Genomic DNA, 23,178 nt, shown 5'->3' with positions numbered 1-23,178 from the left:
TTATATTATATGGCATATATATATATATCCCAAATTAAAAGTTATATATATAACAAAGCACCCGAAGGTATATTAGATGTTAAATCACTATTAACCCTAATTTTAAACCATTTATTCCAAGCACTCAAGTAGTACAGAACAAACATCTTTCTAAATAAACAAATATGTTCACTTTATCTAACAAAAATTTGCAAGAGAGATTTAAGACCATTATCATGGCCTAAAATTTTAAAGTTTTTATACAAAGCCCTGCAAGTATGACAGAACAAATGTGTGTTAACACAATATTTTATGATCCAACAATAGCATGCATTATGACAACATACATCACTGGTTTGTTGAGCCACAGTCTTAGCATGGGTAAGATGGGGCGTATCGGGTATTACAGAATATTGATGTAGATTCTGTGCGGCTTCATCTTTGTATAAGTTCTGAAAATACATTGTTAGGTTTAGTGGATGTCATAATGGTATTATAAAGGCAATGATAAAATAACATAATTTTGTTTAACTGTAACATAATAATTGGTATTTTTTTATTATTGAGATAAATAAACAAACAGTACGTTAAAACATCAACAATAAATGAAATCTTACTAAATATAATTATTGATGACATCATTCTATTCTGTATGGGTAAGGTCCGTGATAACCTGGGATTTAGGCCAGACTTGGCCCATTACCCCATTGATGACATCATACTTACATCACTAACGATGGTTCTAACTTTCCTTGCATGTTGATAGGTTGGAATATCAGGATTATAATCCATTCCTTGACCCTTCTCTTTGTTGTGTTGTTCTTTGTAGAGATTCTATTAAATATGGCTTTAATGGAAATCTGACACATTTAAAAGTTATTTTAATTTATCTTAGTACACATTTCGGGGATATTTGAGAAATTTGAAGAAAAATTGCTACATTTGGTATAACTTGAAAAAAACATATGGATGACTGACTAAGATTAACGTTTATTTAACCTGCAAAGTGGAGAAATTTTTAGTTATATTTTAGTTAATATGACACCAACGAGGTATATTATTTATAACATAGGTGACATTTATTATTTATTATAGCATGGGTGATATATGTCATCCACCTTAAGCCCACACATACATCAACGATGGTACTAGCATTAAGATTCTCTGGTCAAAAGGAGAGCACTTAACCGTGCTACTGATATATGGATTAAAAAATAATGTAACTTAATATTTTATTTTGTAACTGAAGCGAAGATCAAGTTATTTAAACAACCAAGAAAACGGAATTAACAGCAAAACAACAATTTTTAAAAGTTCTGGACAAAAGGTGTGGGAAAGAGTGTCAAAAATGCGTGGCTCTTCTGCACAAATATTTCTTATATGTATTTTAGTAATAATTTATTGTTGTGTAGTTACCTGGCTGACAAGCTTTGATGATGAAAGTGCTTGTCTGATTTCTGGTAGCTCAGCAGTGATGTTGTATTTATCCATCACTTCTTTAGCAGCAGCTTTGTAAACATTCTAAACAAAATATATTTGGTTGGAAACACTGATCAGAAATCTATTCGGCAACATTATTTTATTATTTTGTTTAAAATTAGTGAGAAACATAATTCGTATTTGGTTGCTTCATTTTGTGGTCAATTTTTAAAACCTAATTTTGAATAAAAAACTATCGTAAAAATATTACAAACAAAAAAACAATTACTTGGAAAAAATTAAAAATAATAATTTATTCGGCAACACTGTAAAAATAATCATGCAACACTGTTAACTTACGTTGCTCAGTCTCATTTGGACTTCCCTGACATGCTGGTTGGTGACATCATCAGGTGAAGTGTGGTAACCCTTCAGGTACATTTCCCTTAGAGCTTTCCTGTCTTTATGCTGTAATGTACAAGTTTTGTTAGATGATTAATTTTCTGACAGATTTTGTATTATATTGAAGAAGTTAAAACCCATTTTAAGTTAAAATCCATTTGAAGTTAAATTCCATTTTAAGACTCTCGTAATGAACATGCATTTTTAAAGAAGATTGAATGTATGGTTGAATGCATTAATGCAACTTTTTTCTCCTTGTTTGGATGGGAGATAGTCATTATAACACATGTGTTTTGTTTAATACACCTCGTGCCCTATGTAATTTTGTGGTTAATCGTTTTTCTCTATGGCTGATAAATTGGACAACCCATCAATGAACACAGGGTTGGGGCGATTGCTGTTAAGTGTCTTAGCAAAGAACACATTTGCCCAAGATGGTAGCAGCCTCGGTATGCTTTAATTACAATACAACCACTAAACCTCAGTGTAGGATATTTCATATGTTATGATGTCATAATACTTATAACATTCATGATGTCATAATACTTACAACATTCATGACTTCATTAAGTTCTTTGTTTGATAAATAAGCAGGAATCTCATGATACTTGAAGTTCTGTTTCCCTTTGTTTTCTTCATAATTCCTCATGTAGTGAGCCTGTTATGTAAATAAATGTAACTTGTTTATTCTTTTGTGGCAAGGCAATGACAGTTGTTATACTGTGACGAACAGTAAATAAATGTAACTTGTATATCTCCTTGTGGGTGGGCAGTGGTTGTTATAACATGGGTGTTATGTTTTATACACTTTGTGCCCGCTTAGGAGTTGCCATGTATGTAACATTTTGGCTGTTTAAATGAATCTAACATAGTTACTCTCGCGTGGAGGTGCATGACGTTTGTTATACCACAGTTGTTCTGTTTTATACAACATGACATAATAAACAGTGTATAAATCATAAGTCACAAGCAGAGGGTACCCACATTGCTGAAAAACTTATAAGCATCTGCCTTCTTCTCGTACTCTGGTGTGATGTGGTATGGGAAATAAACGTAATGCTTCATTTCATTGTATTCCTCTTTGTACTTGCTCTGTTGAACAATGAGCAATGTTAGAAAAAAGATGAATAAAACTTATACTAAAATGGTACTTGTAAAACTAACAATACTATGAACACTGGGTTGAAGCAATTTCCATTAAGTGTCTTCCCCAAGGAATCACATGGCCTCAAAGGTAGAGGCATCAAGAATTTGTAACCCTTGAATTTGTAACCTATTAGCTCGAGGCACCACTTATACCACCACTATATCACAGCGCAGAAACCATTAGAAAACACTTCAAGATGGAGTACAGAAAGATAAATACTCATGTCAGTAAAACTAATTTTCAGAAAAATCATTAGGAAACACTTAAGATTCAAAACCGAGCACCTGTGTTTTACTGAAAGTTACCAAAATATTACTCACATCACTGGCATTGGCGGCAACATCTCTTGCTTTCTGATATTGTGGAATCTGAGAAGAATTAAGCTTGAAATATCCTTGGCAAGAACCAGCCACCTCCTGCCCGGATTTCTTGTATTCAACCTGAAAAAGTAAGGTATATTTTATGAGTGCAATTGTTAAACCATAAATATATTAATAATAATTGGAATTATTACTTTTTGCAAAATTATAAAACAAAATATGTACAGATAAAAGTGCATGGAAAAAAACAGTATCATTATAATTAAGTATTATTTAAAGTTGAATTATATTAACATACATCACTGGTAAGCTTATCAGCAATTAATGCTTGTTGGATATCAGTTGTGTCAAGTCCCAAGGTATAATTATTCATTCCTTCCTCAGCAGCTTTTCCATATTCAACCTGTATGTAAAATGTGATGCGTCATTAGTTTAACATGATGTAAAAATTTCTAAAATGATGTGTCAGAAGTATACATGTATTATCTGCTAGATTTTACAACTGCTTTTAATTTATTAAATTGATTAAACGTGATTTATCTTTTCTTTAAAAAACCTATTTTTCTGCAACAAAATGGGGCAACGACAGCGGTCCAGGTGTTCTGTTTCATACACCCCGAGTATGCTGACAAGATACCTTTTTTTCTGTTTTATTAATATTGGTGTATATCATTATATATTTAATACACTTACATTACTAGCAAGTTTTGTTGCTTTAATTGCGTTCTTGAACAAAGGTGATGCTTCAAGGTGTTGTGCAGCTTTTCCTTTCACTTCATTTGCATAATCAAGCTTATACAATGCCTGTAACACAATTGTATTGTTACAGCTCGTTTTTTAAATAACAACTTCGCCATCGTTTTTGAAGATATAAATGCAAACTATGTTATGTTATCAAACATACAGTAGGGTGGGGGAAGATGGGACATCTTTGAAACATAATAACCAAATATCCTGATCATGTTTTAAACAATTAACAATGGTCTATGGGAGCCGTGAGGATAAAGTTTTTATAAAAAATCGTTAAATGTTCGTTTACTACAAAATTGGAGGAGAAAATAGATTGAAAAGGTGTCCCATCTTCCCCCACCATAGTATATCATATATTTAGTTATCTCTTCGAATACAGTATCAAAGACCAGATTAATTATAACAGCGAAGAGAAGGGAATTCTCAGCAAAACGATAATCGTTAAAAGTAACCACAAGTAAAACTAGTTGAGCAAAAGTATCAAATAAAATCAAGGCTGCTGAACCACAATAGAGTATAAATTATCTCATGTAAGGTTGTATCCAATTAAAACAAATTAACATATAATTGGTATAAAAGTGTGCTCAAAGGCCTTATGTAAATACAACATAGCATGAGTAGTCTATATCACCTATTCATGATAGTATAGTAGGGGGTGAAGATGGGACACCTTTAGCACAAAATACCCAAGCATCCCGATAGTGTTTTGAACAATTAACAAGGGTCTATGGGAGTCATGAGCATATAGTTTTAACATTTTTTAAATGTTCTTTGTTTACTACCGAATGGGATAAGAAAATACAGTTAAAAGGTTTCCCATCTTCCCCCACACTACTGCATATACCATATATATTCAATAAACACTTTATAATGTAATATATCCCTTACAGGGGAAAGCATTGCCGAGTTGTAAATAGCTCGAGCTATGACAGGAACCTCCACATCAAGATGATATTTTCCCATCAAGTCTCGGGCAGCTTCTTTGTAATGTTTCTATAGAAAAGTTAAAAATTCAAATCGTTTGAATGCAAGTCAGTTTTTCCGGGGCAAAGACAGGCGTTATGAAGCAGATGTTCTGTTTTACACATATCGTGACTGCCCAAAAACTAACGTAACTTTGTGGGTAATGTATGGCTAACAGTTTAGACAACTATTAGTCACCACTGGGTTAGAGCAATGTCTGTTAAGTGTCTTGCATAAAGACACATACACTAACAATGGTACCTTCATTAAGCCTTAAAGACATACACTCTGGGCAAAAGGCAGGTGTGCCAACTATTGCCATGGTACCATAACCGACCAATCATATATCTCAATTTAGTAACCTGACTCATCCATGGTTGAACGACTTTGAGGTTATGCATTTCATTTGCATCAGGGACCACAGTAAATCCGGAGCCTTTGCCCTTCTCGTATTCCTCTTTGTACAAACACTGTATATAAGAAATCGCGCAAATTTATCTTAACATGTTTGGTACCTTGTTGTATATTATTGTATACTGCGGGTGTTCTTACACCCTGCAGGCGTCTTAATACACCTTGTACCCGCTTTAGGTACCATGCATGAAACTTTGTGGGCAATATTAAACTTCAAACCGGTATCCTTCAGTTACAAAGCATACAGAGTACTACCATGTTGTATGATCCTCAAATTAAATACTTTTCTTTAATATTTTACTTTACCTCACTGATATATGGCTTCATACTCTGAGCTTGTGCGTAGCCAGGGGTAAGATTGACAGGAAAGTTGCCTTTACCTCGGATGTTCTTGTTGTACCACCTCTTGTAATCAGCCTGTTGAAGGTATGTTATAAAGGAGTTCTCTAAATATATATTAATTTTATGACAAAATTAGATTTTTGCTTGCACTACATGATTATTGTGACACAAAAGTTAAAACGAGTGTTTTTACAATAAAACAGGCTATTTACAATATTTTACAATAAAATGCAGCATTTTCAAAACAAGGAGTGTTTACCTACATTATGTTACAGCACAAATGTATGGCATACAGATCACAAAGTTGTGTTAATAGATATTGAATATATTGTTCACATTTTGCTGTAAGATACATCAGTTGAATGAATAGGTAATGGTTACTTACATCACTTGCAAATTTGTTTGAATTGACGCACGCCTCGTACCCAGCGGTTAGATGGACGGGGTAATATATGATATTTCTATCCTCCATATAATCTGCTTTATACTTGCGCTAAAAGAGATAAAGATTATAAAACATAGAAACATTATATATATGTATTTCTATTACTTCTATGTTAAAGTATCACCATTGTCCAAATAATAGTTTTAATATTAATGTTTTTTCTTAATCTCTATCTTCACTGTTATGCTTAAGTAATTTGTTATGATATAAGATATCTATGAACCTCAGATATAAGATCCGCAGCTTTAATTCCATGTTGAACAATCGGGTGATGCTTGCTGTCCATGGTTTGGAATCCACGGTAATTGTCGATTGTTTGTTTCAAAGACTTTTTGTACTCCAACTAAAATGAAAATTAATGATGTGAATGAATGAAAGTAACTTGATTTATCCTTGCGTGGCTGGAAAACACAGTTGTTATAAGTCATTACAGTCGTTTTTTTACTGCAACTAAAATGAATTAATGATGTGAATAAATGAATGTAACTTGATTTATCTTTTCGTTGCCGGTAAACTACAGTCATTAGAAGTTTTAAGAGTCGTTTATGTCATTACAGGCGTTTTTGTATTCCAACTAAAATAAAAAGTAATGATGTCAGCAGTGATGATGTCATTTGACAATAGTTATAATGAATGAATTTACCTTTTTTATCCTGGCAAGCCAAAGTAAAGAAAGTCGCTATAATACCAGTGTTATGTTTTATACACCTCATGCCTGCTTACGAGTTACCATGTATTTAACTTTGGGGGTGATTATTTTTTGGAAGTTTTTTTTATACAACTCATGAGAGACCCACTGCTGTAGCAGTTTCGTTTAGATGTTTTGCCGGAGCATATAAACACTCAAAATGATAGCAGCATCAAACTTTAAACCTGTAACCTCTGAGCTGGCATACTTTCTAACCACTATATATGCCGTACATAGTTGCAATATCAATATACTTACATTACTAATCATATCATCAACTTCCCGAGCATGTTTAATGGATGGCATATCTGGAGGAATGGTGTAATTGTTCATTCCCTTCTCACTATCTTTTACATAGGCGTTCTGAAACATGAAGTGTAATTGAGACATTTTATAAGTTAAAGAGTTTTTTAATAAAAAAATAAAATATTACTTGATTTATAAACCAAGATTTATAAGAAACACAATACAATGTTGTGATTGTTTCTGTTGTTGAGGTTGAACTTAAAAAGGGAATTTTATAAATCAGTGAAAATCGGTTTGATAATTCTGTGCTATTGTGAAGACCTACTATTAGGGCCAGATTTAGTTATATTTGTTTTAGTTTAAAAAAAAATCGATGAAACTAAATCGATAAGCTTGCTTCAACACTGGTTGAATGGTACATGCAACTAGTATCCAACACTGGTTGAATGGTACATGCAACTAGTATGTCCAAAATTGTAAATTAAATGAATTTTCATACCTGAGAAACTTGCTTTCCAGCTTTAATAGCTTGTTGATATTCAGGATAACTTTCCAAGTTTTCATTGTTTCCTTTTCCTTTGACTTCTTTCAACCATTGGTTGCGATATTCAACGTCAGATGCCAACTGGTGTAAAGATGAGAAATTTAATTATAAAAAATTAGCAAAAATAATTACAACACTGTTAAGTTGGAAACCTAAGAATATATTATTAACAATAAAAAATGTCTGAAAAAAAAACGAAATATTGATTACGAAAAATTTAATTATTGATTATGAGCGCCAAAATTATATATAGTTACAACACTAATCAGTTAGAGCCAAAAAAGTATAAAGTTGAGTAACGTTTATGAAATATACAGCATATTCTATGATATTGTATGTGGGTAAGGTTATATAGCATGTTACACCATGGTTCTAGGATAAATATGTCTAATTGAAGTAACAAACAAACAGAAATAAAGATAAAACGATAGTAACAATGTTTTATATCATGTCGCAGAATGGTTTTAAAGGAATGTTGAACTCGTTAGAGTATCAGATTAACATACAAAAATCAAAAACACAAAAATAACGATAAAACGAAAGTAACACGAACTTACATGGTTTGCATGGAGTGCATGCACCATATGGTAGTCAGCCGAATCCACATTGTATTTATCCAGCATTCTTTTGGCTTCATCTTTATAAAACCAATAACTGACCAGAGGTTTGACAGCCCTCGCTCTGGCAAGATCAATGCTGTCTTTAACTGAAGTGAATTTACCACTGGCTGGGTCAGCTTTGTAGCTTGCCTATCACATAAGAACAAGGTATTGTTATAAATAAATGTAACATTTTATAAGCGTGTGGCAGAGCAGCGACAGTTGTAATAACACATATATAAATTTGTGCCTAAATATATGTTTGCATTTTCATATTTTGACATCACTGAAGGCTATTTTTACATTGTTGGTAAAATCCTTGGTAAGATCTTTAGACCAAATTTGACATCACTTAGTTGTACTATTGCATCATCAGGGTTATTATTACATCACTTACATCGGATAATTTCTGCATCTCCACCATATTTTTGTAACCATCTGTCTTTGTGACATCATAATGCACATCGTTTCTATCACGGAGGTAATTCTTCTGATACGATTGCTAAAAATCAAGTTTAATTTATTTGAAAGTTATTTATAACATAGATATAGAAAATATCAGTAAAACAACAAATGTTATAAACTTTTGTGAAATACTTTTGTTAGCATATGCTTAAAGAATTGCAATTATTTTGCCGAACTAAGTTACCTCTTAATTAATTTCATTAAATTCTCTGAATAATTGAAATTTTTAGGTAATCGAGTTTAACCTTTTTGATCAAATTTTCTAAATAAAAGAGTCAGCCCTAATTGATTTGACCATATTCCTTCTACTGTAGCAGGGGTGTATAAATTACCTTGTTCATGAATTGACTTGCTTTGGTTGCGCATTCATACCCAGCAGTTAGATGGACAGGGTAATATATAAGATTTCTATCCTCCATATAATCTTCCTTGTACTTGCGCTAAAAAGATAAAAACGCTAAACCATAGAAAAAGTCCAAAATATTTTGGCAATTTTTGTAATTCCAAAGACTCTGTTTTGACATTCTACTCTGGTAATCGGGGGATACCACTTAGTGTCTTGTCCAATAACACAAACACCCACAATGGTGGTAGCGTTTACCCTCAAATCTTATTGAAAACATTATACTTATGATATAAATTAGTATGGTACCAATGTCTAAATAATTTTTTTATTATTAATGTTTTCCTTAATCTCTATGTTTAACGTTTTTCTTAATCTCTATGTTTGAGTGATTTGTTATGATATAAAATATCTATGAACCTCAGATATAAGATCTGCAGCTTTAATTCCATGTTGAACGATCGGGTGATGCTTGCTGTCCATGGTTTGGAATCCACGGTAATTGTCAATTGTTTGTTTCCTTTGTTTTGTGTATTCAAGCTGAAAAAAAATGATATAAGAGCGAGAAATGTTAAATGATTTTAATTAGGTTTGGCATTGATGGTTTTTTTTAAAGAGATAAAGATATTTTTAGGAATTCTTGTAAAAGTGACACATTTTTTCAGAATCTAAAATTTTCTGTGGATACTTTCGGAACATGGATAAGGAACTGTCGCGAGTACGTCAATAGGCCAAATCTTGCCTCAATTCCAGCTCCTCAAGGACCTCACCCTTACGGAATAGAATATGCACACACATACTTACATCGCTTGCATTAATAGCTGACTGCTTTGCCCTGTTAAGTTCAGGTGTATCCAACGGCATTGTGTATTGATGTAGAATGCTCTCCCCTGCTTTTACGTATTCACTCTGTATATTATCAAACAGTGAAGATTATGTTGTCATATATACGAACAAAAAAAGAAAAATAGGAAAGAATTGGATGTCATATACATAAATAAACAAAAAAAATTTTTAAAATTTCATAAATATAAACAAACATAGAAAAACAGGTTAGAATATACCTTCATATGTGAACAAATAAAGTATGACAAACCTTGCTTGCGAGTTTGGTGTTTTCTTTTGCTTGAATATACCCAGGATAATGCTCAATGCCTGGTTTAGAAACACCTTTCCCTTTGAGCTCACTCAAGTAATTTTCCCTATAATTCACATCGGAAACAAGAGGAGATGTAGCCAACACGTGAGCTATTTGAATAACATCAGCACTAAGGTTGTATTTCTCCAAAAGCTTCTTTGCACTTTCAGTGTAAGATTTCTGTGGAAAATTTAAAAAATGAATGTAACGTAACTTATTTATCCTAATGTGCGGGACAACGAAAGTCATTATAACATTAGTGTTCTGTTTCATACAACTTTTGCAAGCTTATAAATTATTTCATTTGTAACTTTGCAAATATTTAATTTCTTTTTTTATAACATATGGCTGACATTGTAGACATCCCATGATGCACCATTATGTTGGAGAAATTTTCATCAAGTGTCTTGCCCAAGGACACACAAGCCCACAATTATGGCAGAGACTAACCTTGTTTCCAAGGTCCTACATCAGCAGTTTAAAACATGACTTAGTAATACTTACATGACTCATCATATCTTTCATATCTTTAAGATGAGATTGCTGGAGAGAGTCAGAGACGGGAGTCAACTTGGACATTTCTTCAGGGGAGACTTTGTAGTTTTGCTAAGAAGAGGGAAAATATGATTAATTACACAAGACAAGGGCGTATCCAGCTCTAAATTTTAGGGGGCAAATGTTTTATGTTTGTATTTTGGGTTTGAAACAATTGCAAATTCGATTATTTGTCTGTTTTTTTACCAATAACCTTAGTATGAATTCCAAAATTTGGAGGGCCTTTACTCCTGTTAATGTACGACGGGCACATCACAACATAATAAAAAGAAGTAACAGTGGGTGACTAGGATATTAATTTTAAACACAGAGGTATAACACAGAAGCATATTTATGGACTTTGTTCTTACATCCAACAATGCCAATTGTTGGTCCTTTGTTTGCGCATAATGTTCAGTGTCAGCCATGTTGAACCGATGTTGTTGTTTTTCCTTGTTATGCTTAGCTGTATAGGTCGCCTGTAATAAAAGAACACAAATTTAAAGTAATACATAATTTGCAATTAACAAGAACTAAACGGTAGAGAATTGATTGAAGAAACAATGGTTTCTAGGGTCTAGTGAATTTTGACATAGCTTAGGCTTTAGACTAAGGTTTATAAATAAACTTTAAAAAGTGATCCATTTTTACATATTTTAGGAGTAAACTTTGTAAAACCCATCTGCTTTACCTATACAGTTTAAGAATCCCTTTAGTAATAATAAAACTTACTGCATGAATATGTTTGTAAATTAAACATTTTTTTAGTCTGTTATTTTTATTCACCCGAGAACACAATATGAGAAACGTTTAAATGGAAAAAAGGAACTTACTGGTTTGATTTTATCAGTTGCTTGTGTAGCTTCATATCCAGGTGTTAGATGGACTGGGTAATAGATCATATCCCTATCAGCCATGTAATCCTCCTTGTACCTTTTCTAAAGGAAAAAAATACACTTCACTCACAGAACAAGAGGAAAATTTTAACAAATTTTTTTGAGCTTAACAAAATTTAAAAAAAATGAACAGATTTTTTTAGAAACTTTTTCTCATGTATTTGTATGTATTTCTAACAAACCTCGGAAACAAGTTCAGCAGCTTTGATTCCTTGTTGTACAATAGGATGGTCATTGCTATCCATGGTTTGGAACCCTCTGTACTTGTCAATCACTGCCTTCTTTTGTTTCTTGTACTCAAGCTATAAAACAAAATTATATATTTTTTTAAGTAGGGTGGGGGAAGTTGAGACTCCTTTTCAGTCTGTGTTCACATCCAACTTTGTAGTAAATAAAGAAAATACAAAGAATTATAAAGCCGTATCCTTACAACTTCTATAGACCATTGTTAATTGTTTAAAACACGATCAGGATTTGGATAAAAAGGGTCCCATCTTTCCCCACCCTACTATATATATACAAATGCCTCTTTATAGGTGGTGTTCATATTACAGGATTTTACCAGATGCTTAAAACAGCCTTGTATTATCTACTAGAAGAGTACTTTACTTATAAGGAGTCAATATAGACCTGTATATTTAATATAATATTCTATAGGCCTGTCTACAATAATGGGCCAATCCTGGCTTAAATCTCGGGACCTGTTGTGTGCCACGTTGTGGGACAAAAACCACATAGAATAGGATAAGGAATAATATTATAGAAAAGTTGTGAAACATATTCTTACATCGCTGGCATTAATGGATGCTTGTTTTACTCGGTTAAGTTCTGGTGTATCGACAGGAAGAGTAAATTTATGGCGGGCTTCCTCTCCACTCTTTGTATACTCAGCCTGTGATGTAACAAAGGGAATTATGATGCAAAAAAGCAATCATATGAAACTAAAGAATATATATTAATGTTACTGAAAATGAGTGTCACTCAATTATACTGTCATGGCGAGTCAACTTAAACTTATTACACAGGTGTTCTATTTCATACACATTGCATGTACTTACTAGTTACTGTGAATGCAACTTTACTTTATGATTTATTCATTTATTTTTGTTTTATCTGTTTTTTGCATGGCTTATAATTTGGAAAACACATTTGTGATAACCTTGGTATTATGTTATGAAAATTTCAACAAACTGCTAAAACACATATAACATCGTAGTTAAATAAAACATGATCAGGATATTTAGATATTATATGCTAAAAGTGTCCTGTCTCCCCTCACCCGACTATATGACATTCTTACCTTGCTTGTTTGCTTGGATACATTTCGTGCATGAATGTATTCAGGGTAAGAGTTAGCAATATCTGCTGGTGCTTTTCCTTTCACATTCTTTGCGTAGTCATCAATGTATTTGTTCTTTGATGCCAATTGTGACACACAGATAGCGTGAGTGATTTCCTTTATGACAAAACGCAATCATAAGATTCGATTTTATATCAATCTAAATATGCATGTATTGTTAATGCTAGGTGCATTATAAGTGTGCAAAAAATCTGCCGATTGTTTCTGTACCGGCAAAGTTTGCAACATGACACAGAGGTTAGTAGAATTGCTTCTAGCCCAGTGGATACAGATTCAAAGCTGGGCCCAGCTAATATTCCGAGTGTAGTGTTTTTAGACAAGAAATTTAACATTTTATTCCAAGGGAGCAGCTAATTAAGATGTTTAGAAAACCAGTGAATACAGGTTTAAAGCTGGGTTCAGCTATTATTGCAAGTGTAAGGTCCTTAGTCAAACCGAATCTCTTTTTCACTTTAAAAAATACAATCTTTTAAACGCAACAGTCAATACAATACCGGTAGTTCGACGTTCAGATGATACTTGTGTTGTAGCTCCTTGGCCAACTTTTGGTATTCCGCTGGTTGCAAAGGTTTAAGTTGTTTTGAAATAACCATCTCGTGCGTCTCGTCGAGCGGTGAGAATTCTGTTGCAAGTCGCTTCATACCATCTTCTTTGTAAGATTTCTGTAAACATAACAAACAAAAACATCATACATTTTCAAATATAAAAATGTATGTACATCTTGTTAATTATAGAATGTCAGATTATAAACAATACTTATAACGCATTGAAGAAAATACTCAATGTTTTGTCACATTAACCTCGATGACCTCACAACTCTAACAAGTATTTTTAATTAACGAGATGTACATACATTTTATCCATCTAACTTTTATATTCAAAGAAATAAAATAGAAGAAACGATTTGATTTTTTCCATACATTTTTAATGAGATTTTTTGATTAGGTTAAACCGTTGTCATACCTCACTGATTATTGCTCTTGATTGTTTCAAGTTTCCATATTGTTCTGTTGAAGTTGGGTCAAACTTGTTCGTTCCCTTTAATTTCTCGTATTTCTCTTTGTATTTTGGCTGAAAGAAAATAGTATGATTCCTTTTCTTTGTAATTTGGCTAAAAAAGATAGTATGAAAATATAACACTGAAAACCTACTGTGTTTTATACTTGTAGTTTTATCATATTACAAAAAGATTTTACTACTGCAAAAAAGCAGGCAAAAAAGGAATGATAATTTCTGTTTGTAATTTGGCTGGAAAAAGGTAGTACAATAATACTACACTAAAATCCTACTGTGGCCTTCCGCAAGTTTGCATTGGTAAAATGTGAGCGAATAAGCTGCAGGAGTAGACAAACATATCAGTTCTTCCTTTTAACTGGTTTTATCAGTTTATTGGCCCAAATTATGCCATTGCATTTTTATTTGGTACAGGCGTTTAAGCCATGTGTGGTTTATGGCTTTTTAAGTGAAATGAGGCTTACCAAATTACATATACTTGCCCACAGTATTATTTTTTACATAACTGTATTTTGACTTAAACTAATTACTTATATTATTTAAGTTTGACTTAAACTAATTACTTATATTATTTAAGTTTGACTTAAACCAATTACATATATTTGTCAACAGTATTATTCTTACATAACTGTATGAATGTACTCAGGGTTTGACTTAAACTAATTACATAAGTTTGACTTAAACTAATTACTTATATTATTTAAGTTTGACTTAAACTAATTACTTATATTATTTAAGTTTGACTTAAACAAATTACATATATTTGTCAACAGTTTTAATCTTACATCACTGTATGAATGTACTCAGGGTTTGACTTAAACTAATTACATAAGTTTGACTTAAACTAATTACTTATATTATTTAAGTTTGACTTAAACTAATTACTTATATTATTTAAGTTTGACTTAAACAAATTACATATATTTGTCAACAGTTTTAATCTTACATCACTGTATTGAGCAGCTTTGCTTGCAGCTTCATACGTAGGAGTGAGATGAGCAGGGAAATATATGATGCTTCTGTCAGCCAAGTAGTCTTCAATGTAGCGGGCCTGAAAGGTGATAAAAACATAATAGTATTATAATGACAAATTCATCTGTCTCATAGGTTCTGGTGGCACAGATTGAAAATATTTAAAATAAAAAGAAGGGATATACGTAGTGATAAAACAAAGAGATAAAAGAACAATTAATATCTAACAATAACAGAGTACATTGGTTTAGGGGGATGACAGAAGTTAAACTTGTTGTCATTTTTTACTTAACGTTATCAATAAACGTCTTGCTCACTTCAAGGTTTTTTGTTATAACCATATTAATTTCTGATAAAGCAGAGTACGAATAAAATCCTTTAAATACCAAATATAAAAAAGCAACAATACTAGTGTTAAAAACAACAATATATCAGTGTGTTTATTTTACCAACCTGTGAAACTAGCTCTGCAGCTTTAATCCCATGTTGTACAATAGGATGGTCACTGCTGTCCATGGTTTGGAATCCTCTGTATTTGTCAATCACTTCCTTCTTTTGCTTTTGATATTGTCGCTGGTACGGAAGGTTTATTGTCAATAAATATTCCTTGACGCTTTTTGATGCATGATTACATAAAAGTCGAAACAGTTTGTTAGGCTGGTAAAAGCCCAATCCTGACCTAATTAATTAGGACCAATGGCATGCCACGCTGCAGGGCCTCACCGGCGCTATTTAAACAATTAAAGAGTCTGCACGATTGTTTAAATATAGGTCTGGTGTCAAAATATGCAATATGTACATAAAATTTCACCAAGTAAGAAACATTAGGGTCTTGGTACTCACATCACTTGCATTAATAGCATTTTCCTTTGCTCTGACAAACTCTGGATAATCAAGTGGAAGATTGTGATGGTGCATCATCTTGTCAGCTTCTTTTATGTAAGCAGGCTGTGAAATGGTTTAATGACAATTAAAATAAACTGTAGCCAATTGCATATTTTTGTTAAAATATATCCAATTATATACCTTTGAGAAAATGTGTTCTATTTCATAGCTTTGACAAAATGTACCCACTTATAAAACTTTTTCAAGTGAAAATTCATGTTGTAATTTTCATTTTATTTGTTTGTGACATTACAACTTACTTTACTGATCATTTTTCCAACTTCCTTTGCGTGTTCATATTCAGGGTGAGCTATTGTGACATCAGCAGGGGCTTTCCCATGAGTCTCTTTCAAGAAACGTTTGCGATATAAATTCTCAGACCCAATCTGAAAGTTTGGTCAAGTTTAATACAGAGCACATATTATCAGAATAAAACAGAGTAATACTATTATAATAACAGTTATGCAGTTATAGTCTTATTGTACATTTATGGCATTATAAATACAGTTATACAGATATATACAGTCCTAGTTTCAATTTTCGTTAATTTTTGTTAACTAATGGTTTATCAAAGTCAATAAAGAGATTTTAATTATTGCAAACTTTGTACTTTTGGACGTACAAGGGCGTTCGAATAATGGCCAAATCTGACCTAGATCCCAGGTCACCCATACAGAATAGAATATAAAACTTCATACTGTCGACATTATAATAACAGTTATAGTCAAAGTTTTCGTTAAGTTTGTTAACTACTGGTATACAAGAGTCAGTAACAAACTTCAGACAGACAAAGGAGTTCAGATAATGGGCCGAATTTGGCCTAGATTCTAGGTCCTCACCTCACCTATACAGAATAGAATATAATTGTCAAACCATAAAGATTAACCAACCTGTGTTGCACCTATACCACCCATATAGTTCTAAATCACCTGTGTAGCATGCATAGCATGTGAGAGTCTTTGGTCTCCAATATCTACATTGTAGACGTCCAATCTTTTCTTGGCATCCTTTGTATACTTAGAATGACTAAGTATGGTCTTGACCAAGTTTGAAATTTCCATCTCTGGAGTCAATTCAATTGCAGTAAAGTCACGAGGGTATTCTCCTTTGTATATATGCTACAAATATATGAGATGTGAGCCAAAAAAAATTCAAAATATACAAAAAATAAGATAGGACAACTAGTCAATAAAAAAAGTAAAAAAACAACAAAATAAAAATGCCCAAAAAGGTAGTGAACAAAAATTTATCAAAAAAATAAATTATGTACCATATATCTTCTTATGTGCCTCTTGTAAACAGTGCATCATTTTTGGGCAGTCATTAGGTTTTAAAATTCACCAGTAAATCTTCATAGTTTAAATTTTTACAACTAGGTTAACATAAAAAGCATATCACAGAAAGTTTTGTAATAAATTATACATAGTATAGAAACATACAAAGTGAACATAAGCTAAGATTAATAAACAGTGCTTTAATTAAACTGACATCTTTTAGTTTTTCCATTTCCTTGGCTCCCTTATATGTGTCTGTCTCGGCAAACTTGTAGTTGTTTTTTCCACCTTCTTTGTTGTGAGCTTTCTTATAAGAGACCTGTAAGAGTAAAATAGTAAGCGATTTATCTTTGTACATTGATATAGTCTAGTGGTTAGCGTGCCTGCCTTTAGCCCAGAGGTCACAGGTTTGATGCGTGACGCAGTGACTATTGTGGGTCTTATTTGGCAAGACACATAACAGCAATTGCTTCAACTCAGTGGCCACAACTGAACACCTATGTTATAACACCTATCGTTGCCTACCACAGACAAATAATTTTGAAATGTCGGAAATACACTTGTATTATACCAGATGAGCAGTTAAAGATTATTTACAAATAAATAAGTTACATTCCTTCATATCAAAAATACTATTACTTACATCACTTTGATGTTCATTAGATTTGACTGCAGCTTCATACCCAGGAGTCAGATGGACAGGGTAATAAATGATGTCTTTATCTGCCATGTAATCCTCCTTGTACTTTCTCTGCAGGTGAAAGCAAAAGTGAAAGCTTATGTTATATAGTTAGTTGTGAACTCACATCTGATATAAGCTCAGCAGCTTTGATCCCATGTTGTACAATAGGATGGTCATTGCTGTCCATGGTTTGGAATCCTCTGTACTTGTCAATCACTTCCTTCTTTTGCTTTTGATATTGTCTCTGCATATATTACCAAGTTAACAATAAGTTTCACACATTGATATATTATGCAGATAGTTGCCAACATTACTTACATCACTTGCATTGATAGCATTCTCCTTTGCCCTGACAAACTCTGGATAATCAAGTGGAAGATTGTGATGGTGCATGATCTTGTCAGCTTCTTTTACATATAATGGCTGAAAGGACGTAAACATTACTATAAAGGGTTGCTTCTTAAACCATTTTTTCAATTAAAAAATTATCATAAAAATTTAAATTTGTCAACAGAATAATTACTAAAGCGCAGTTACATAATGGATTATTTCTGGCCAAATTCCCAGGTACCCTTGTATTGGCATAGAACCTTAGCCATTAAAGAGAAAAAGCATTATTTTAGTCACCTTGCTAATCATCTTGGAGACTTCTCGTGCATGATCGTACTCGGGGTAAGATCCAGTAAGATCAGCCGGAGCTTTCCCAACAACATTCTTCTTGAAGTCTTCAACGTATTGATGTCTGTTGGCAACTTTCTGTGATGAAAGAGCTTGGGCGATTCCTTGCATGGCTGGAATAAAGAACAAGCAAAGTTAGCTAATTGTAATAGATACATAGTTTTTTCTCATTGGCACAGTAGTTATTTTGTTTCTTCGTTCACAGTAATAAAGGTCAGAATAAAATACAATAGTAAAAAGATAAGAAGTACTAGTGAAACCACAATTGTTTTAAGATCACTTGTTGATAAACAGAAGTAAAAAACTTATTTGATAAAACAACTCATACAAGGGGGGAAAGCATATAATATTCTACTTCCTTGATTATACTATAGGTGAGATAATGTATAGGCATCTTTTACACATGGCTAAAGGTGTAGTTTACAAAATACTTTCATATAACCAGTGGGCAGGAATATTAGAAAGCAAAATGACTTATTGAAAACACCAACTGCTAAAATGCAGATAAAGGGTGAAACAGTAGTTGTGGTGAACTATATACAGTGCATGTACAGAACTTATGCCTGGCTTAAAAACCATTTGGCTTTCATACCTGAAACTAAATTAGTAGACAAATAATTTACAGAATTTAAATAAGCTACAGATGTCCAGGATGGTAGAACAGAAACTGCTAAAATGTGAACACTTACAAGCATCAAGGTTGTATTTCTGCATAATTTTCCTCGCACTATCCATGTAAAGTTTGTTGCTCACAATCGGTCGAAGTGATTTGGATAAAACCATCTCGGGAGTTTCTTCAATTTGTTTCACATTCTTGCCTTTCTTGGCTTCGTAATCCTCACGATATTTCACCTGTAGTTGTGGAAATATATTATGTAACATTATGTATAAAAAATGTCATGCCTAATTTTTCGCAAATACTTTTACATTATGTCCAAAAAACTTTTTTGTGTGAAAAACTTGCGAAACACCAGTACTCCTGTTTCTTACAATTTCATAAATATTTTCTTAATCTTAATATGAGTTTTCTGATTACATTTTTGAAATAAACCATGTTTCAGAATCAATAGGTACCAGTTATCATACATTAATACCTTCTTTTTGAAATCATGTTCCAAGAGGAAAAAAGGTTTCCCAAGTTGAGTTTTAAAACACAAGTTGTTTCAACTCACCTCAGAAACTAAGTCAGCAGTTGCTTTGTTGGATTTATATTGTTCAGTGTCAGTAACCTTGAACTTATTTAAAGCCTTTGTTTCTTTGTGGTTCTTCTTATATTTTGTCTAATACACAAAACACAGGATTTTAATTAATATTCATTTGAGCAAAACTGAATTTGTTAAATTTGATTTAAAAAACACACATGGTGTATTCATACACCTAATGCTTACTGTTAAATTATACCATGAGTGTCTTATTATACACCAGACACACATGGTGTATTCATACACCTCATTCTCACTGTCAAGTTATAGCAAGGGTGTCTGCTTATACACCAGATATGCATGTAATATTCATACATCTCATGCTCACTGTTAAGATGGAACCGGTATATTCCATAGTGCAAGGGTGTACCTTCATGTAGCCCATCTCTACAACAGTAAGAATGTATATTTCACTTACATCACTTTGTGCATCGCTGGCTGCAACAGTAGCCTCGTATCCAGGTGTTATATGAGCAGGGAAGTAGATCATTTGTTTGTCGTACTCCCAATCTTCTTTGTATGTTTTCTGCAGATGCATTTACATAACAAAATAATTTAAACTTGTGTTCGAATATGGCTTACATCTGAAACAAGTTCTGCAGCTTTGATTCCTTGTTGTACAATAGGATGGTCACTGCTGTCCATGGTTTGGAATCCTCTGTACTTGTCAATCACTTCCTTCTTTTGCTTTTGATATTGTCTCTGAAATGTAAAAGTAATAATTGTATAGGTGATGATCAAAAAGCTAATAATTTACTACTACATAACTGGCAGATAAAATAAAGATTATGCTATAAATTACATTTTAGTATTAGTCTCGGTACTCACATCACTGGCATTAATAGCATTCTCCTTTGCTCTGACAAACTCTGGATAATCAAGTGGAAGATTGTGGGTGTGCATCATCTTGTCAGCTTCTCTCACATACCCTCTCTAGTAATAAAGTAAATATTAGATCACGGCCGAAGTAACTCTATACAAGTCCACTTATGAATATTAAAGCCATGGTTTCTTACCTTGCTTGCCATATTAGACACATCGCGGGCAAACTTATACTCTGGGTAAGACTCAAGATCCTTAGGACATTTTCCAAGCACATTCTTCTTGAAGTTCTCAAGATATTCCTGACGTGACATATTCTTCTGGCTGAGCAGTGCATGGGAAATTCCTTGGGTGCCTTTGTGTAGAAAAAACAGAATAAAAGATCATTACCTTTACACTGTAATATGATTGCAGTTCAAGTATAAAAAGAGTAAAAAGAAAGTTACACATTTAATAACTCGTAAGCGGGAACGACGTTTAAAAAACAGAATACCCATGCTATAAATGCACTAGCCTTGCCGCGCAAGAATAAATATATTACATTTACTTTATACCCGTGTTACAACAACTGTCATGGACCTACCATGCAACGATAAACACTTTACGTTTACTCATTCATTTACACTTACTGCTGTCTAGGTTGTAGTTGTTTAACACTTTCCTTGCTTCTTTGCTGTAAACCGTTTCCTTCAGTGGCTGAAGAGACTTTGCTCGTTCCATCTCATGGGTTTCGGACACAGAATGAAAAGGTCCAAGACCATCGGGGTAATTTTTCTGCCAAAAATAGTTTCACTTGTATTACAGTTTTCTGGTTTTTCATGTAAACATATCATAACTATACAGCTGAAGTTTAAATGACGAAAATTTAATAGCCATTGTAGTCCTTTATTCCAATTAAACTTAATTATATTCCTTACAAGTTAGTATCTGTTGTAACATTGGGCATTTCAAAGAAACTTTTTATTGAAAAATGTTGAAAAATGCTTTAATTGTCTGACTATCACTTTTTTAAATAATTTTCATTGTCATTTTGAATAAAAATGTTCTTTGTTACCACATTTGTAAAAAATAAAGCCTACACAAGATTAAGCCTTTTTTTATAAATAGACCAAGATAAATGATTAAACATTAGAACAACAAACTCACGTCAGAAACAAGTTCAAGAAGATTCTTTGCTGTCTGATACTGCTCAGTGTCGGTTACTTTAAACTTGTTCTTTGATTTGTTTTCATCATAATTCTTGAGGTATGCAGCCTGTGATATAATTTCAGATGAAAAATAAAATTATGTTTCTTTGACAAAATCAAAATTCAAAGCACCATTACATTGTCATAATTGGGCCTCTATACAGTTTGGTTGGGTTATATACAAGTTGCCATTAAACTGGTGTTGTAAAAGTTGAAATGTGTTATATTAAAGAATAATAATATTTTAAACCAACTTCCCATTATAAATCTTGATACAGTCAATCCGAATATAGCATTATAACATTGGTAGAACAAATAAATTGGCAGAAAAAGCTGTTGAAGAATAACCTTTACATTACCTTGCTTTGGTATTTGGTTACATCTAGTGCTTGTTCGTAACCAGGAGTGATATGAACAGGGTAATATATCATGTGCTTCTCGTATTCCCAATCTTCACGGTAGTTACGCTGTATGTAAACAAGTTGTGTGAAGGAATAAGCGCATTAGCTGCAATTGTATATTATCAACAGTATTTCATAAAAACATGTTTTTTATCTGATGGTAGGCTATGACCTATTATTTTATTCTTCTTCAATTCACTTGAAGAGACAAATAAAAAAGGTATATAAGCTTTACATATATACTACCGATACTCTGTCAAAGAACCATTATATTTACTTATGTTATTTTCCCATATTACATTCCTTTATACTTTACTTGAAGACACAAATGAAAATGATGTAACTTTTAGATGCATCATTATTTGTTGTACTCACATCAGAAATAAGATCTGCTACTCGAATCCCATGTTGTACAATAGGATGGTCATTGCTGTCCATGGTTTGGAACCCTCTGTACTTGTCAATCACTTCCTTCTTTTGCTTTTTGTACTCAAGCTAAATATAAATCAAGTTTCAAGAATTTTTGGGAAGACAAAGTTTATAACTTGTGTGTAATAAATCCAAAGTAAAATTTAATACAAAACTGGTCTGAAAACCAATACTTAATGTTTTAATATAGTTTATTATTTAGTGAAAAAAGTTCGAAACCAATGCGATATTTAACAAGCAAGCTAACTTACATCACTGGCATTCTTTGCGTTCTCCTTTGCTCTGACAAACTCTGGATAATCAAGTGGAAGATTGTGGGTGTGCATCATCTTGTCAGCTTCTCTCACATATTCAGCCTACAAAGAGCAATAGGGAAGATGTTTATTACAATTTAATTAGTAAAATTAAACAAGCCTAAATACAAAAATAATGGTAACAAGTGAACTTCTATGGTGGTATAATCTCTACATTGAGTCAGATTATCGGTGTAACACAAAAATTCAAACCCATTCTATGCTTCATAGAATCTGGTTTATTGTACAGTTTAGAAAGTTAGCACAAATCGCAACTTATTGGGCGTGAATGAACAGTGATCTGTATTAAACCACACCAAAAACTTTAACATTATTCATCAACAA

General features: G+C 32.7%; 1 protein-coding gene across 1 annotated transcript in view; it reads right to left on the bottom strand.

The window, feature by feature from the left end:
- The window catches only part of LOC100178998 (nebulin), a 65,210-nt gene that overhangs the window by 24,418 nt on the left and 17,614 nt on the right, over window positions 1-23,178 (bottom strand). Inside the window, exons 54-104 of the mRNA XM_026837317.1 lie at window positions 22,792-22,896; window positions 22,487-22,606; window positions 22,070-22,177; window positions 21,670-21,777; window positions 21,153-21,297; window positions 20,718-20,878; window positions 20,530-20,634; window positions 20,284-20,403; window positions 20,120-20,227; window positions 19,672-19,779; window positions 19,189-19,351; window positions 18,449-18,612; window positions 18,140-18,244; window positions 17,946-18,065; window positions 17,783-17,890; window positions 17,354-17,458; window positions 16,795-16,983; window positions 16,126-16,251; window positions 15,824-15,928; window positions 15,434-15,553; window positions 14,955-15,059; window positions 13,958-14,065; window positions 13,489-13,656; window positions 12,935-13,090; window positions 12,422-12,526; window positions 11,817-11,936; window positions 11,572-11,676; window positions 11,110-11,217; window positions 10,709-10,810; window positions 10,163-10,384; window positions 9,871-9,975; window positions 9,487-9,606; window positions 9,056-9,163; window positions 8,656-8,760; window positions 8,217-8,408; window positions 7,615-7,740; window positions 7,128-7,232; window positions 6,405-6,524; window positions 6,122-6,229; window positions 5,701-5,811; window positions 5,343-5,450; window positions 4,906-5,010; window positions 3,961-4,071; window positions 3,566-3,670; window positions 3,268-3,387; window positions 2,785-2,892; window positions 2,351-2,458; window positions 1,759-1,866; window positions 1,396-1,500; window positions 706-813; window positions 327-431 (exon numbers count right to left, since the gene is read on the bottom strand). Of these exons, the coding sequence (XP_026693118.1) occupies window positions 327-431; window positions 706-813; window positions 1,396-1,500; window positions 1,759-1,866; window positions 2,351-2,458; window positions 2,785-2,892; window positions 3,268-3,387; window positions 3,566-3,670; window positions 3,961-4,071; window positions 4,906-5,010; window positions 5,343-5,450; window positions 5,701-5,811; window positions 6,122-6,229; window positions 6,405-6,524; window positions 7,128-7,232; window positions 7,615-7,740; window positions 8,217-8,408; window positions 8,656-8,760; window positions 9,056-9,163; window positions 9,487-9,606; window positions 9,871-9,975; window positions 10,163-10,384; window positions 10,709-10,810; window positions 11,110-11,217; window positions 11,572-11,676; window positions 11,817-11,936; window positions 12,422-12,526; window positions 12,935-13,090; window positions 13,489-13,656; window positions 13,958-14,065; window positions 14,955-15,059; window positions 15,434-15,553; window positions 15,824-15,928; window positions 16,126-16,251; window positions 16,795-16,983; window positions 17,354-17,458; window positions 17,783-17,890; window positions 17,946-18,065; window positions 18,140-18,244; window positions 18,449-18,612; window positions 19,189-19,351; window positions 19,672-19,779; window positions 20,120-20,227; window positions 20,284-20,403; window positions 20,530-20,634; window positions 20,718-20,878; window positions 21,153-21,297; window positions 21,670-21,777; window positions 22,070-22,177; window positions 22,487-22,606; window positions 22,792-22,896 (6,183 nt within the window). The remainder of the gene's footprint in view (window positions 1-326; window positions 432-705; window positions 814-1,395; window positions 1,501-1,758; window positions 1,867-2,350; window positions 2,459-2,784; window positions 2,893-3,267; window positions 3,388-3,565; window positions 3,671-3,960; window positions 4,072-4,905; window positions 5,011-5,342; window positions 5,451-5,700; window positions 5,812-6,121; window positions 6,230-6,404; window positions 6,525-7,127; window positions 7,233-7,614; window positions 7,741-8,216; window positions 8,409-8,655; window positions 8,761-9,055; window positions 9,164-9,486; window positions 9,607-9,870; window positions 9,976-10,162; window positions 10,385-10,708; window positions 10,811-11,109; window positions 11,218-11,571; window positions 11,677-11,816; window positions 11,937-12,421; window positions 12,527-12,934; window positions 13,091-13,488; window positions 13,657-13,957; window positions 14,066-14,954; window positions 15,060-15,433; window positions 15,554-15,823; window positions 15,929-16,125; window positions 16,252-16,794; window positions 16,984-17,353; window positions 17,459-17,782; window positions 17,891-17,945; window positions 18,066-18,139; window positions 18,245-18,448; window positions 18,613-19,188; window positions 19,352-19,671; window positions 19,780-20,119; window positions 20,228-20,283; window positions 20,404-20,529; window positions 20,635-20,717; window positions 20,879-21,152; window positions 21,298-21,669; window positions 21,778-22,069; window positions 22,178-22,486; window positions 22,607-22,791; window positions 22,897-23,178) is intronic.

The sequence above is a fragment of the Ciona intestinalis genome, chromosome 1, assembly GCF_000224145.3.
Source record: "Ciona intestinalis chromosome 1, KH, whole genome shotgun sequence".
Taxonomy (NCBI): Eukaryota; Metazoa; Chordata; class Ascidiacea; order Phlebobranchia; family Cionidae; genus Ciona; species Ciona intestinalis.
Note: the sequence above shows the minus strand (reverse complement) of the source record. Positions and strands in the feature narration are given on the sequence as shown.